The sequence below is a fragment of the Malania oleifera genome, chromosome 3 (genome assembly GCF_029873635.1).
Source record: "Malania oleifera isolate guangnan ecotype guangnan chromosome 3, ASM2987363v1, whole genome shotgun sequence".
NCBI lineage: Eukaryota > Viridiplantae > Streptophyta > Magnoliopsida > Santalales > Ximeniaceae > Malania > Malania oleifera.
Window position 1 is genome coordinate 122,380,581 of NC_080419.1, and position 16,371 is coordinate 122,396,951.

The 16,371-nt window shown below is 36.4% G+C and overlaps 1 protein-coding gene, 1 long non-coding RNA gene and 1 pseudogene across 6 annotated transcripts in view; all 3 read left to right on the plus strand.

Moving 5' to 3' along the window:
* The window catches only part of LOC131150521 (uncharacterized), a 110,666-nt gene that overhangs the window by 17,484 nt on the left and 76,811 nt on the right, over nucleotides 1-16,371 (plus strand). For 3 of the 5 annotated variants that reach the window (XR_009135552.1, XM_058101281.1, XM_058101283.1), the window contains exons 3-5: nucleotides 1,766-1,845; nucleotides 8,740-8,778; nucleotides 11,296-11,314. Coding sequence is in view for 4 of the 5 variants with exons in the window: in XM_058101281.1 (XP_057957264.1) it covers nucleotides 1,766-1,845; nucleotides 8,740-8,778; nucleotides 11,296-11,314 (138 nt within the window). In the remaining variant the exon portion in view is untranslated. The remainder of the gene's footprint in view (nucleotides 1-1,765; nucleotides 1,846-8,739; nucleotides 8,779-11,295; nucleotides 11,315-16,371) is intronic. The other 2 variants (XM_058101284.1, XM_058101282.1) reach the window with 2 other exon arrangements.
* LOC131150314 (SKP1-like protein 1A) lies at nucleotides 2,402-2,887 on the plus strand (annotated as a pseudogene).
* LOC131150522 (uncharacterized) lies at nucleotides 2,901-3,345 on the plus strand. The gene is made up of 3 exons (XR_009135553.1): nucleotides 2,901-3,008; nucleotides 3,156-3,219; nucleotides 3,328-3,345. It is a non-coding gene; the product is annotated as an uncharacterized LOC131150522 (long non-coding RNA).

A 16,371-nucleotide genomic window follows, 5' to 3' on the forward strand; every position in this document is an offset into this window, starting at 1 on the left:
AAACCGATATAAACTAAATCCCCTTACCTTAACCCAAAATCCAACTACGAACTCTACAGTCCTTGAAACTATGAACCGAGACTCCAAAACCTATACAACCAAGAACAATACTTCCTTACGATTTCTACTACTACACATATTCTGAAATAGAAACGAAAACTGAGCCTCACCTCGATTTTGGACCAAAACCCGAAATCGCTCGAAATGAGATTCTGATCCACTATTCACAAGGAGAATCTCGCCTTAATCTACGCGGTAACGTCGGATTTACGATTCAGGCGACGAACGGTGAAGAAAACTAGAGAGAGAGAGAGAGAGACCTTCAAGTTCTAGAGAGAGAGGGAGAGGATATTCTTGAGAAAATTTAATGATTAAGCAAAGGAAAGTGATATTTATAGCCCTTGACTTGGTCACCCTCGTCGACGAAACGGCGTCCTCGTCGACGAGTCGCTGAAGACACCTCGTCGACGAGCCGGAGATCCCCGGCTCCCCGAAATCTCTCGGCTTCTCCTAGTTGACGAGCCTTTGAATTTCGTCGCTGAGAACAGAAGGGACTTCGTCGACGAACCCTGGCCTCGTCGACGAACTCTGCTCAGTTTACCATTTACCGTTCTTTCACATATTTAATCCATATATCACGGTTCGGGTTCTTACAATTTCTGACTCCTGCGATGAGTTAGGGGATTTATCTTATGTTCACCCACCCCTATTGGAAAGTCTGGTGGGCGTTTCTGTATTTGATAATGATGGGTTGGCGAATCAGTTTTAGCGTGGGGTGGAATTTTGCCCACACTGGTGGAGGAAAGTTTGAAGGAGATAGAAGCTCAAATTCTTTTGGATAGAATGGATTTAAAGTTGAGCAATATTGGAGGAAATGTAGTAAGTTCGGATGGTGGCAACAGTTGAAGGTGAAGGGTCAAAGGGAATTAGAAAATTTGAAAATTTTAGTAAATTATGATGGACTTGGTTTGGAAAGTGGGTTTCTTGGTTAATTTCGTTTAGATTTTTTGGGATCGAGTGTGTGTGTGTTAGTGTTTTTTTTAAATTTTCTTTATTATTATTTTTTGTTTAGTAGACTCCTTGTCCCCACTTTGTACCTTCTATTCTTTCTAATATTCTTTCTTTTGTTATCAAAAGAAAAAAGGCTATGCTCCTAGACCAAACATAGTATCTTGGACCAAACCCTATTAGTCAAGTGACCTAGTTTTTATTTAGGATTTGATAAATGGTAGTTAATTAGGTGACCTAACCATACCTAGATTATATGGAAGGGTAGTAGTGACACTATTGAGCTTAAAGGGATAGGTAAACCCTAATTTCGTGTATATATTTATCTCTTCACCCAGCATTGGGTGTTCTGAACCACACACTTTGACATCCTTTTTTTAGAAAGCTGGAGTTTATTTAACTTTCGAGCTGGAGTTCAGAAGCTTCTTGCAAAATTGCTAATGGATGTGTTGTATTGCATTGTAATAAATTATTTTCAGAACCCCAAAATCTTGGAGGCAAATAGATATGGTAGCCTTCTGACACTTGAACATGTGTTGTTATCATAAAGATTTTCACTTCTAACTTTAGCATATGATTGTTGTTTTGGCAACATTTTTGAAACTCTACTTGATAATTGGTTCATTTATGCATGTGGCAGTGACAACTTTGTTTTGGTATTCTATCCAAAGTCAACTGAGACAAATGAGCTTTTCCTCCTTGTTTCTCACTTACCTATTTCCTTTAATAATAATATCACTGCTTTTTTTTTTGTTAGCAAAACTGCACCATGGGCAACTATCAAATGCTGATGGCAATGGAGATTGGGTGTTAACCATATTTACAGCTCTATCTCTTGTAAGTGGTGCTGATTTCTAGGTTTTAACCATATTTGCAACTCTCTCTCTTTTGAATCATGCTGATTCTAGGTTCACGAAATCTCCTATTCTTCATTTTTCATCCTCATATTCAAATTATTGTTTCAAGGCATGCAACTGAAATGTTATATTTTTGGCAATTTGTAGAAATCCCGAGTATCTTGGAGTAATTTAGGGAAGTATATATGTAAAGAATTGTATGTTCTTGAGAGAGATTCTTTTAGGAGATTATTTCCATGCTTAGATTTTCCGATTATATTATAAATATTGTGTATTGATTTGCACAAATTTATTCAAGAAATACAGAAATCATTCATTCTAATTTCATGATATCAAAGCTAGGAGATTAAACCTAGCTATCAATGGCGGAAACCGCTGGTCGAAGTAGAGGTTCGATGACCTTTGAATCTCACGGGGTCCTCCAACAGAGTTTCATGAGGTCCTCCAACAGGGTTTTAGTCTGCAATTTACCCTGTCTCTGCATCAGAGGGAAGAATTCTCGAGTTAGGTTTTCCTTTTTAGCTTCACAGGCGGAATCAACTATGTCGGCAGGGAAGATCATGCTAAGGAGCCCCAACGGCGAGACCTTTGAGGTCGACGAGATCATGGCTCTTGATTCTCAGATGATCAAGCACATGATCGAGGACGATTGTGCGGACAATGGAATACCCTTGCCCAACGTCACCAGCCGGATCTTGGCGAAGATCATTGAGTACTGCAAGAAGCACGTCGAGGCTCCCAAGTCCGAGAAGCGAGGCGGCGTCGATGAGGAGCTCAAGTCGTGGGACGCTGAGTTCGTCAAAGTTGACTAGGTGACCCTCTTCGATCTCATCCTGGCTGCAAACTATCTGAACATCAAGACCCTTCTGGACCTTACATGTCAGACTGTAGCAGACATGATCAAGGGAAAAACTCCAGAGGAGATACGCAAGACATTCAACATAAAGAATGACTTCACACCGGAGGAAGAGGAAGAGGAAAGAATGGAGCGAGACTTTGACGTTTTTGGTTCCGACAGAGAGATTGGGATTGATGAGAAAATGTTGAGGCAGGATCTATCTAGGTTGGCGGACTACACCTGGTTTTGTTATTATAGAGCTTTGTCTTCCACAAATATTTCTTCAGGTTCTTTAGCCCAAAGAGGTAATTTTTTGCAAGCCTTGAGCATAACCTCTGGATCCAAAACTCCTTGGATTATTGATTCTGGTGCTTTTCACCACATGACTCATGCCTATCATCTTTTCTCATCATATTCACCTTGTGTTGGAAATTTGAAAGTTAAAATTGCAGATGGATCACTCTCGTTTGTCGCAGGCAAAAGGAATATCTGACTCTCTGACTCCATCACACTAGAGTTCGTTCTACATGTTCCTAATTTATCTTGCAATTTACTATCCATTAGCCAGTTACTAAGGATTCCAGTTGTTCTGCTAAATTTCTTCCCTCTCATTGTGTTTTTCAGGATCTATCATCGGGAAAGACGATTGGCAGTGCTAAGGAGTGTGAGGGACTCTACTTCTCTGAGGAGGCTAATGTGAGTAAACAATGTTAAACTGGTACTTGTGATTCTGCATCTGTTTCTAAGAATAGTGAGATTTTGTTATGGCATTCTAGGATGGGTCATCCAAATTTTCAATACTTAAGATGTTTATTTCCTTCCATTTGTTCAAATAAGACGTCTTCTAATTTTCAGTGTGAGGTTTGTGAACTTGCAAAATACCATCGTAATTTATTTCCAAAATCCACATACAAACCATTTAAACCTTTTACTATGATTCACAGTGATTTATGGGGGTCCTCACGCTCTCTTAATCGCACTCACACGAAATGGTTTGTTACTTTTATTAATGACCACACTTGTATTTGTTGGGTTTACCCGTTGAAAGATAGAACTGAAGTCCGTTCTATTTTTATCAATTTCTTTTCCATGATTCAAACACAATTCCAAACTCACATTCAAATCTTGCGTACTGATAATGGTACAGAATATTTCAATACTATCTTGGAAAATTATCTTCAAGAAAATGGAGTTATTCATTGTAGTTCCTGTGTGGATACCCCTTAACAAAATGGGGTTGTTGAACGTAAAAATAGGCATATTCTTGAAGTAGCTCGGGCATTGATGTTCACTATAAATATGAAAAAATATTTTTGGGGTGATGCCATTTTAACAGCTACACATCTCATTAATCGAATGCCTAGTCGAGTTCTTTCTTTTGCCGCTCCTCTCCAGAAATTCCAAGAATGCTTTCCCAACTCTCGGTTCCACTCCAATCTCTCTCTAAAAATCTTTGGATGTACTGCATTTGTTCATGTTCATGCTCACAATCGGGATGAATTGGAACCTCGTGCCTTTAAGTGGGTTTTTATTGGTTATTCTTCTACTTAGAAAGGCTACAAATGTTATGATCCTGTTACAAAAAAATTGTTTGTTAGCCTTGATGTCACGTTCTTTGAAACCACTCCTTATTTCCAAAAGCCCTCTCTTCAGGGGGAGAAGTGGAGTGAAGTTCGGTTCTTTGATTTCTCTGTTGATGAGTCTGCCATTGCATCATTTTCTGACATGTCATGTGCAAAAGATCACTTAAACTCAGGGGAGATCTAGAAAAACAAAATAACAAGGAAATACTTGTTTTCTCAAGAGAGCTAAAAACAAAGAACAGGGAGAATCTCATACTTGAGACACCAAGAGAGTTGGAATTGGTGATAGCTCTGAGCAACCATGAGTCCACACCCAATCCCGATCAGGTAATAGATGGCCATGAGCTTCCTTCTGATAAGTCTGCACCTAATGACATCAATTTACCCGTTGCAGTCAGAAAACAAACTAGGTCATGTACTCTATATCCCTGGTCAAAATACATGTCTTATAAAACTTTGTCTATAGGGTATCGTGCTTTTACCTCTAACCTTGATAGGATAAAAATTTCAAAGAATATCCAGAAGCCCTGGAGATTCCTGAATGGAGAGAAGCTGTCATGGAGGAAATGTGGGCCCTGGGAAAAAATGAAACGTGAGATGTTATGAATTTGCCGAGAGGGAAGAAGCTTAGTAGGCTGCAAATGGGTCTTCACAGTAAAATATAGAATTGATGGGACAGTTGAACGGTATAAAGCTCGATTTGTTGCAAAAGGGTTTACACAGACCTATGGTATTGAGTACACGGAGACATTTGCACTAGTGGTAAAATTTAATACAGTTCGGGTCCTCCTGTCCTTGGCAGCTAACTTAGATTGGCCACTTCAGCAACTCGACATTAAGAATGCATTTCTAAATGGCGAGTTAGAAGAAGAAGTCTACATGACAATACCACCAGGTTTCAGTCAGAAAGGTGAAGAAAACAGAATATGTAAACTCAAGAAGTCCCTGTATGGACTCAAGCAATCTCCCAGAGCATGGTTCGAAAGGTGAAGAAAACAAAGTATGTAAACTCAAGAAGTCCCTGTATGGACTCAAGCAATCTCCCAGAGCATGGTTCGACAAATTTGCGAAGGTGATAAAGAACCAAGGATATCGACAAGGGCAATCAGATCACACTATGTTCTTCTAGCAGTCTGAAAGTGGTAAGAAAACAATCTTGATAGTGTATGTTGATGATATAATCCTAACTGGAGATGATACAGTGGAGATGGAAAGATTGAAGAAAGTCCCAGCTGTTGAGTTTGAAGTTAAAGATCTGGGACAAATGTAGTACTTCTTTGGAATGGAAGTTGTTAGATCAAAAAAGGGTATCAATGTCTCTTAGCGAAAGTATATCCTTGATCTCCTAACCGAAACTGGCATGCTTGGATGCAAACCTAGTGAACCCCCGATTGAAGCAGTAAAGAGGGTCGAAGACTGCAGAATACTAGTTGAAATGGAGAGGTATCAGAGATTGGTTGGTAAACTAATCTATCTATCACATACCAGACCCGACATTGCATTTGCGGTGAGTGTGGTAAGCCAACACATGCATTCACCGAAAAAGACTCACCTAGATGCTATGTACAAGATCCTTAGGTACCTCAAGGGCTCTCTGGGCAAAGGACTCTTCTTCAAGAAATGTGAAAGCTAGGAAGTAGAAATTTTCACAGATTCGGATTGGGCAGGATTGGTGGAAGATAGAAGGTCTACTACTAGATATTGCACCTTTGTATGGGGTAATTTGGTAACTTGGAGGAGCAAAAAACAAAATGTAGTGGCTCGAAGTAGTGTTGAAGCTGAATTCAGGACAGTTGCACAAGGGATATGTGAGGATTGTGGTTATGGAAACTCTTGGAAAAATTACAGATCCCGGTGAAATTCCCTATCAAACTCTATTATGACAATAAAGTAGCCATCGGTATCTCTCTTAATCTAGTTCAACATGACAGGACTAAGCATGTAGAAGTGGACCAAAATTTTATCAAAGAGAAGGTTGAAGAAGGAACCATCTGTATGACTTATATACCTACCGAGGAACAAACTGCGGACATCTTTACCAAAGGGTTAGCCCAATAGAGCTTTGATGATTTCATTTGCAAGTTGGATATGATCAATCTATGATCCAACTTGAGGGGGAGTGTAGAAAACCCGAGTATCTTGGAGTAATTTAGGGAAGTATATATGTAAAGAATTGTATATTATTGAGAGAGATTCTTTTAGGATATTATTTCCATATTTAGATTTTCCGATTGTATTATAAATATTGTGTATTGATTTGTACAAATTTATTCAAATAATACGGAAATCATTCATTCTGATTTCACAATTATGCAAATATTGGTTCCTTCATATTCTTTCAGTAATTTTTGGAATGGTAGGGGCTGCATGGTTTTCTACAGAAGACATCTATCTACAAAATAACATTATATATGCAATCGCAAATGCTTCATGTTTTTGAGACTTCATCACAAACATTTGAATTTGGTACATTGTAAATGAAAAACATAAAAATGGTGTAGGAATCATTGTAGACAGAGACTTTAAAGGTAGTGTTGTAGATGTGAAAAGAGTAGGGCATAGAATAATGAAAATCCAGATAGCCTTAGGTCAAGAGATAATAAATGTTGTTAGTGCTTATGCTCCTCAAATAGGCTTAGCAAAAAATGTAAGATGGAACCTGACTAAATGAACTTTGTAAATAATGTTGGACTTAGAAAAGACCCACTTTACTAGATCATGATAATGATGATTAATTAACATAGTTAATAACACTTATTGCATCTACCTAGGTAAAGTGTGGACTATCTTCTAGAAACTATTACTTGTCAAAAACAAATGATGAAAACCATGACTATCCATCCACATGTTCTCTAAATGAAGAGTGGGCCCGACTTCACCTTTCTAGACTCCAACCACATAGGAAAATGATCTAACACAGGTCTAGCTCTTTAAAAAAAAAAGAAAAAAAGGGCAGCCCGGTGCAATTAGGAAAGTCATCCTCCTATTCTTCACTAAAAAGAAAATGATCTAGTCTGCCATTCTGCAAAGGAATATCTCTCAGCTCCCTCAGCTTCCCCCACCCCCCCTGCGCACGGGGTGGTGTGTCTGCACTTTTTTTTTTCTTCTTCTGCCAGAAACCTAATAACACTAAAATCACTGCCAACCACTCACCTAGGAGAACATAATCCATAACGAACTCCCAAAACTAGGATCTAACGGTAAGGCTACTGGTGAAACTATTCTCGGTCAAATTTGAAGGATTTCTCGTGATTTCGTAAACGTCAAAGATATGAGTTTGATTCTTATCTTGCGAGGAACTCTCATGAAGATCATTCCAAACAGCCTTGCCCAGTCCTATGAAACATTACACTGGGAACAATTCTTGGTTCTACACTAATCCTGTGAACATTGAAGTAGCATACCGTCCTCCTTCATGCAGTCCTCATAATTTTTGGAGTCAGGAGATAGCAGAGAATGAAATGAGTATTTATACTTTTCTTTTCTCTCTAAATGCCATTGGGACAGCACCCAGAACAACACAAACAACATAAATTAAACTGAAGAAAAACAACTAGAAGCTACTATTCCCAAATGTGAACTTAGCTGGAAACAAATAAATATCAAACTAGTAGGATCAATGCCGGCCAGATCACTAAAACAAATAAACATTAAACACATCAGTTACAGGTCAAACCAGCACAGCACAGCACAGCACAAGCCAGCAGCCACAACAATTTGGGAGGAAGCACATTCATGAGGAAGATCACATCAGCTAGTCAGCAATCATCATATGTCAGTGGATAATGTATCACAAATTGCAATCAGTCTTCTAATAATAAGGAAGAACTGCCTTCATAGTATGATTATGCTGAAAACACCAATGCATCCAACACCGGATGTAGTCAACTGGACAGGAGGGGAAAAAGCACCCAAATGACTCTCAAGCCAGAGAATGGAAAAGAGGAAAAGAATAGGCTAAAGGGCAAGCAGATCAAATCATGTTTAATGTGTTTATTGTTTTGATACATATCGCAAATCGTAGAGACATAAGTTGATCTCGCTAATAAAAGTGAGCTACTAAGTACACGTGAATTTTGTCCTTGATTTTCTGCTTGGTGGAATGTTCACCAACTTCATGGATGAATCCTGCATTACTGGGTGATAGTATCTCCTCTTGTATTATTTATATCACACTATAAAACTTGTACTCTTCTTATGATTTATAAATATATATCTTGCTATGCTAAGAAGCCATTACTTTTAATGGTGTATTGGTTGTACAAAAACTTAACTATGCGATTTGTTTGGACAGCATTTGCATAGGTAGATAATTGATTGCCCTTTCTAACTAATTACTTATTTTATTTATATTATTTTATTTTTTTTCATACGTCTATGCCTGTTGCCCTAAATTTATCTCTTTTCATTCTCTCTAATGAGCAGGTAATTCTGATATCCATTTATCTTGCAGATAATTGATGTTCTGGAATTTATTCCTTCTCATGTGGCGGTATGGTTTTATTTCCATATAATAACATATGCACTTACAAATGTTTAGTCTTGGATTTATTTTTGTTCTCTGTAATATCTATCTTGATCACCCAATGACCAAACTCAAACCTAGGAACAAGTAACAACCACACTTGGAATTACATGTTCACACTTTTTATAAGCACACCATCTGGGATGAAAGGAATACTTTCCTTTTCCATGAAAATTGGACTTTTCTAATCCCCCTGGCTGTAATCCTTGGTTCTACTGTTGCTCTAGAGCTGGGTTCATCACTGAAATGCTAAGGTGTCTGACTTTATTCTTGATGGGAGGTGGAAGTGTTCAAATAGACACTACCAGAATTACTGACCTCATTACTAATATTGATTTTCAGCCCAAGCCTGATATAGAAGATTATATTCATTGGACTAAGCAAATTCTCTTCTATCATTACTTGGGTTCATTTTAGGAGCAAAGCTGATCCTGTGCATCCTTAACAGATTGGGGACCTTGGATAGAATTTCAAAATGGACTCATTCTGTCAACCCCTGTTGAGTTTTCTGCAGTGGTACTGTGGTACTTCTGAGAGCAGGAATCACCTCTTCTTCCATTGTCACTTTTCTTAAGAGTTTCAAAGATTGTTGGCTTCTTTTAACATTCATAGACTCTTCTTAGACTGGAATGCTGATCTGAGATGGGTTTCTGCTCCAACCAATTCACATCACTCTGCTATAAGCCTATCATCAAGCTGGTCTGAGCTGCTGCTATCTACCATCTTTGGAGAGCTAGGAACTCAGTAATTTTTGAGAATACTACTCCAAATTAGATTCTGTTCTGACTTGCATATTACAAGACATCAGATGCAGACATGGTCTGTCCTGAGTTGCTTTGGTTCTGTTATCTTCCTTTCTTGCTGGCTCTCTCTCCAGCCGTTTTGGCTGTTTAGTCTGTTTGTACTATATTCTTTCCCTGTGCTAATACAATCTATTACTTTCTTCTAAAAAAATTATATATCTATCTTTATGGATGATTGAGTGGAGGGACTGACTTCAACTTGAAGGTCACAATGTTTTGCAGTTTGTGGGTTAAACCCAAACACTTAAAACTACCTTAATTAGATAGCTTCAACGTTGTCAAATTATTGAAGTGATCAATATTGAAAGGAATTTGGTTGGACCATAATGCGTGGATTTTTTCCTGAAAGAAGTTGAATTCACATCTGCTGTGGAAAAATATTCAGTTCTTGACTTCTTATGGTGTATCGAGTTTGGAATTTTCAGAAAAGCTAGCTTCCAGGGTTGAAATAGGAATTGGAAGAATTGGTTGGAATGATTTTTTGTTTTTTGGTGTTTTAGTTTTTCTGGTTTGTTCCAGAATTTTTTCAGGAGATGCCTTTTTCTCCCCATTTGTGAATTCTCCTCCTATTAATGAATTTCTTTTGCTATAAGAAAATTAAATGGATCTTTAAGTAACATCTTATTTCAAGATTCTCTGGTTTGGACTCTGTATTTGCTTATAGTATTATTTATATGATATAATATCTAAATGATTATGGCATGGCAATGGCAAGGCTTGGGATGGGTTGTGCTCTCTCTGCCTGATTTTAGACAATCCAATTCACCCCCTCTTGGGTTGCCATCTAGGACAATAGAAGAAAAGTGGTCACCTAAACTTTAGTTATTAACAAAATTAATCTTATTTCCGAGAAAGAAGGCCCTAAAGGCACTTAGTCCAAACAGTTATGTAAATCTTCTAATAAGACATGTGCCCATCATTTTCTTTATTTTCAAAATGCAAAGAAGCTTTTGGTAAGTGTGGGTTTGTCCAGCTGCTGTTGGAGATCTTATGAAACTCAAGCATTGGGTTGGAATAAGCGGTCTGGTGACAATGGTTTCTATTCTTTAGGGATTGTGAAATGTTAGTTCCACCTTAGCTGCTAGAATTTATTGATGATAGTATTTCCAACAAGCCTTTATTTGATCATGTGGAACTTATGGTCTAACAGATGTTCTTTGTTTGTTTTTATGGCGTGGAATTTAAATTCTGAGTGATAGTCTCAACTTAATGATGATTTTTATTGATTTCTATGTTTGTCGTTGATTTGTGTAAAGTATCTACTATTTTTTTTAATGAACTCCCCACTTTACTCGAATGAGTCCCCAGCATGACACCTAGTGCCTCAAGCAATAGAAGTCTTGGCTAAGGGTGCCTTGAGGTTTTGACACACTGATGTGAATTACCAAAAGCATGGATGGTCATAAAGAGCAGAATGATGATAATTTAAGACCAGTTGATTCATTCCTTACCAAAATGTTGGTGTGTTTGCTCATACTTACATAAAGTCGTCATTTTGGTTTTTGTCATTTTTTCCTTTTGTCTTAATGTACCATGCCATAAAAATTAATTCTCATATATTTGTTACTTCAGCTGTTGAATTTTTACTTCTTCTAGACACCTGCTTCTTTCTTCTTCTTAATGTCCTTCTTTTAAGTTGAATATATTGTGTTGATTAAAAGAATTTTTTTTTTTCATGCAGGTGGTATTTGATCATGATGGTAAGCTGCATAATTTGGTAAAGTTTTCTATTTTTTTATTATTGTCATTCTTATCTTTTTTTGTTGCTGATATTTTTAGCTCATTCACGTACGTTGTTTAGTTGTAAATTTGTAATCAATTAAGGGGCTGATTGGCATTACTGTAAAAAGTTGTGAACATGAAAACTAGACATGACAACAAAAAATGAGAAATAGAAAAAAAAAAAAAAATCCAAAATGCAACCTATTTTGTTTATATTCTCAAAATGAAATAAATGTGTTCATTTTTATCATTGGATTGGATCAAACAACTATTAATTATCATGCCATCTTTCAAATACCACAAAAAATTCATGAGTACTAAGCAAGTTAATGATATTGCTATTAAACTTTAATAAATTAAACATTATAAATTGACCTCTTGTTTCTTCACTTTACTCAAAACAAAAACAAAATACAGGAGATGCAAATGATACCAAACAGCCCATAAGCTGTTTGAATGAAAGTGCAAGCCAGTGCATCAGGCTCCTGCCAAAGCAGGATCTTGGTGCGCAGTGTGGCCACTTGTAGAGAGGTTTTTCTATGACTTGGAACTTGTGATACTTAGGTCTCAACGGAGCATCTTACCAATGCACCTAGGCTTGCCTTTTCGATAGTTGGCTGCATTTTATTTTTAAATCTCATATGTGCTTGTTTCCAAGTAGGCTTAGCCGAAATTCTTGAGAGACAATTTTGGGAAGATATGGATAGAGTATCATACAAGGGATATCAGGGACTGAGCAAAATATTCATAGAAGCAAATCTGAGGACATGTTGGAAGGGATGGTTAAGGTTATTAGAGGATACATGGAACATATGGATATGGAGACAAAAATGAGTTTGGGGAGATGATCTTAGACTTCACCATGGCATATGATTTTATTACAATGAATACTTGTTTTAAGAAGAGAGAAGAACAATTAATAACCTTCAGAAGTGGACAAAATAAAAGTCAAATAGATTTTTTCTTAACTAGGAGGGTAGATCGTTTATCATGTAAGGATTGTAAAGTTATCCTAGGTGTTAGCTTAACCATACAACATAGAGTTTTAGTGTTAGATATATATATTAAAAAATGGAAAAGAAAGGATAAAATAAATCATTGCAAGAGAACTAGGTGGTGGAATCTAAAGGAAGAAAATATAATAAAATTTAAAGATAAAATGATCAAAGATGGTGATTGGACTATAGAGGATGGTGTAGACACAGACACTCTTTGGAGTAGGATAGCTAGCTTTATTAAAAAGATACCAAAACAGATTTTAGGTGAATTGAGAGGAAGATTCTTGAATAGCAAAGAAAGTTGGTGGTGGGATCAAGATGTCCAAAAGGCTGTTAAGACAAAAAGAATTTGTTAGAAAACATGACAAAAATGTAGAAATGTGGAAACTTTGAAAAATATACATAGGCGAGAAAAGATGCAAAAAAGACCGTTAGTGTAGCTAAACATAGATCATTAATGATTTGTATGCTAGATTAGATACAAAAGAAGGGGAAAGAGACATATTTAAACTTGCAAGAGCTAAAGAAAGAAAGAGTAAGAACTTAAGTAATGTAAAATGTATAAAAAGTGAGGATGAAGACATAAAAAGAAAATGGTGAAGTTACTTTAGTAAGCTATTTAATAAAAACCAAGTGAAATGCTTAAACTTAGAATTGACAAATGAGGAAAATGTTAAAAATATGAAATTTATTTGTAAAATTAGGGCTAACGAAGTTAAGTTTGCACTAAAAAAGATGAAAAATGGATAAGCTATTGGTCTGGGTAACATTCCAATTGAAGTTAGGTAATGCCTAGGTGATAACGGAATTATATGGTTAACTAAGTTATTTAACACAATTTTAAAAACTAAGGAAATGCCATACGAATGAAGGAAAAACATTTTAATACCTATATACAAAAATAAAGGAGAAATTCAAAATTGTAATAACTATTGTAGTTATTAAACTTATGAGTCATACAAAGAAATTGTGAGAAAGGGTAGTTGAACAAAGATTAAGGCTAGAATTTTGATGGGAGATGTCTTATTCTCCTCTTTGTAAGTTCTTTTCTTTCTAATGAAATGTCTTCTTTTTCTATTAAAAAAAAATGATGGATGATGATATTGATCATAATATGATATGTTGATATTAGTTACAAACTTACAAAGTAGTTTATTTTCATTTCTTTAATTGCTTATTTGATTGATTGATTGTGATTAGAGTGTAATGTATTATTGTATAATATTCTGTGACAATTATGGCTTTAGACAGTTCTTCATCCTCTACTTCTATCACCAGTAAATTTGCAACTGGGGCATTGGATGATATTGCTCATTTTTGGGCTTATGTTATTATGTTACTACATTAGGGAAATTGGGCGAGGGAGGTGGAAACTCCAGTTTTCACTGCAACTACTGCCAGCAATCTTACAAGGGCTCATATTCTCAAGTAAAAGCCCATTGATTGAAAAATTCAGGGGTAGGAATAGAGGCACATCCTAAGGTGACTGTGGAGTATCTTGTTGTTGTGCAGAGTTTGGAAAGTGAAGCAGAAAATAGGAAAAAGCCTAAGCAAGTGTTGTATTCTTGTCCAGCTCCACCATCACTTCCTGATCATTCTTATACCTTGGATTCATCTTTGTTTAAGTGGAAAAAAATGGCTGGAAATCCTCCATTGGAGAAGGCATTTCAAATGGATGCTTGGGAGTGGTACACCTAGAAATTTTCTGAAGTGGGGGCAAAAAATACATAGATAAAAAGTATAAATAAATTTTTTTTCATATTTTCCTAGACAAGTAATTAAAGAACACATATATATTCACATTTAACACATATTTTCCTCCAAGCTATAATGCATTGAGAACAACTCTTTTACAAAAAGAGAAGGCAGACATTGAGAAGATGTCGCAATCAATTTAGGAGACTTGGAAGGAAAAAGGGGTGGGCATTGTGTTTGATGGGTGGACTAATCCACAAAAGGCTGTTGATTAGTTTTATGGCTATATAAGCTGGGGATCCAGTTTTCTTGAAGGCATTGATGGAACGAAAGAGTACAAGAGCAAACATTACATTGCTCGGTTGATGTTGGATGTTGTTAGAGACGCTGGATCAGAAATGTGGTCCAAATTATTATTGATAATGCACTTGTGATGAAGGCTGCGGAATCTGTCGTGGTGTCTAATTATCCACATATTTTTAGGACTACATGTGTGGTGCACACACCTAATCTTGCCTTGAAGAATATATGTGCAGCAAAAAAAACCAAGCAAAAATGAAATTGCTTATCGAGAGTGTAGTTGGATGACTAATGTGGTGGAGGATCCTTCATTCATTCGCACTTTCATCACATATCACTTCGTGAGAGTTTAGTGAATTTTAATGAGCATGTGTCACTCAAATTGCTTGCTATAGCTGATTCTAGGTTTGCTTTGGTAGTAGTTATGCTTAAAAGGATGAAGCTGATTAATAGAAGCCTCAGAACCATGCAATCAGTAATTAGGTTTCTTATGGAGAAGATGATACTGGGGAAATTATGCATGTAAAGGAAATCATTTTAAATGATGTTCGGTGGGGAAAGTTGATTACATTTTATCTTTCACCAATCCTATCTGTGATATGCTTCGAGCAGCTGATACATATAGATCTATTTTGCTCCTGGTATATGAAATGTGGGACGTCATAATAGAAGAAGTGATGAGGCTTGGTAGCAGGGGATTCATCATCCTTTTATGTGGTGGTGTGTAACATATTAGTTGCTCAATGGACAAAAAATTGTACCCTACTTCATTGCTTGGCTCACTCTTCGAATCTGAGGTAATCTATTTATTTTTTGATAATCTTTCAAGTTTCAAGTTCCATAAATTATATGCTTATTACTCCCTTTAACAATTATTATAGGTTTTATAGCCAATAGTGGCTTATAGTGGGTGCAAATCGTGTTGCTCCACACGTAGATAGTGAAATTTATGAGGAAAGGAACAAATGTATTTGAATATATATATATATATATATACCTATGTATATATTTGACTCCGAGGATAGGAAGAAAGAAAGTGTGGACTTTGCTAGATTTTTTGGTTCATGGATCTTTTTGGTGGCCCCCTGAATCCATACAAGATAGATACACTTTGGAACCAAAGCATTGGTGGTATGTCCATGGTGCATCAGCTTGCATGCTTCAATCATTAGCCTTCAAGCTTTTAGGGCAACCTTGCTCATCCTCTTGTTTTGAGAGGATTTGGGGTACTTATTCCTTTATCCACTTATTGAAGAGGAACAATATGGTGGCAAAACTGAAGATTTGGTAAGTGTGCATACTAATCTTCGACTTTTATAAAGAAAAACTAAAGAATACAAGAAAAGGACCAAACAATTGTGTGACATTAGAGGAGATACTTGGGATGAGCCATTTGGAGGTGCTGAGGGGCTTGATATTGCGAGTCTTGACCTTGATGAACCAGATAATGGAGGCTGTATTTTTTTAAGATGGTGATGGTAAAAAAATGATGCATAGTTGATTGATATTGTAGTTGGACAAATATTTCATATTTTGCTTAGAACCTTGGACCACTTTTCGATTGTTGATGAATGATGAATGTATCCTGAGTTCTTTAATGAGTTATTAATGATAATACAATTCATAATATTAGCTCTTTAATATGAGTTTTTTGGGGGTCTTTTGCTGTCTGACTTTCAAAGGGATTTCTTATGCATCTTTGATGTAATTTGTTAGTTTTTCCCCTTTTTTTCTTTTGTGCTTTTTATTAGGGGATTTCTTTTCCTCATTTCATTGTAATTATGTTTTATCTTTAATAGATTTGTTTATTATCTTAAAAAATAATTGAGCATGAATGATGCCTATTACCTTAATATATATTTTTTTATTTGAAAGGAAAAAGATGCCTATATTTTTTTATATATTAATTAACTAATGCATCCTAGGTTGTATCCTTGTTTTTACAAAATCATCAAATCGCCATATCCATTTCGTGTCGTCGCTGCCCGTCAGTATCAATGCTTCCTAGGCATGAATATTGCATATTATTGAAAATTTGTGTT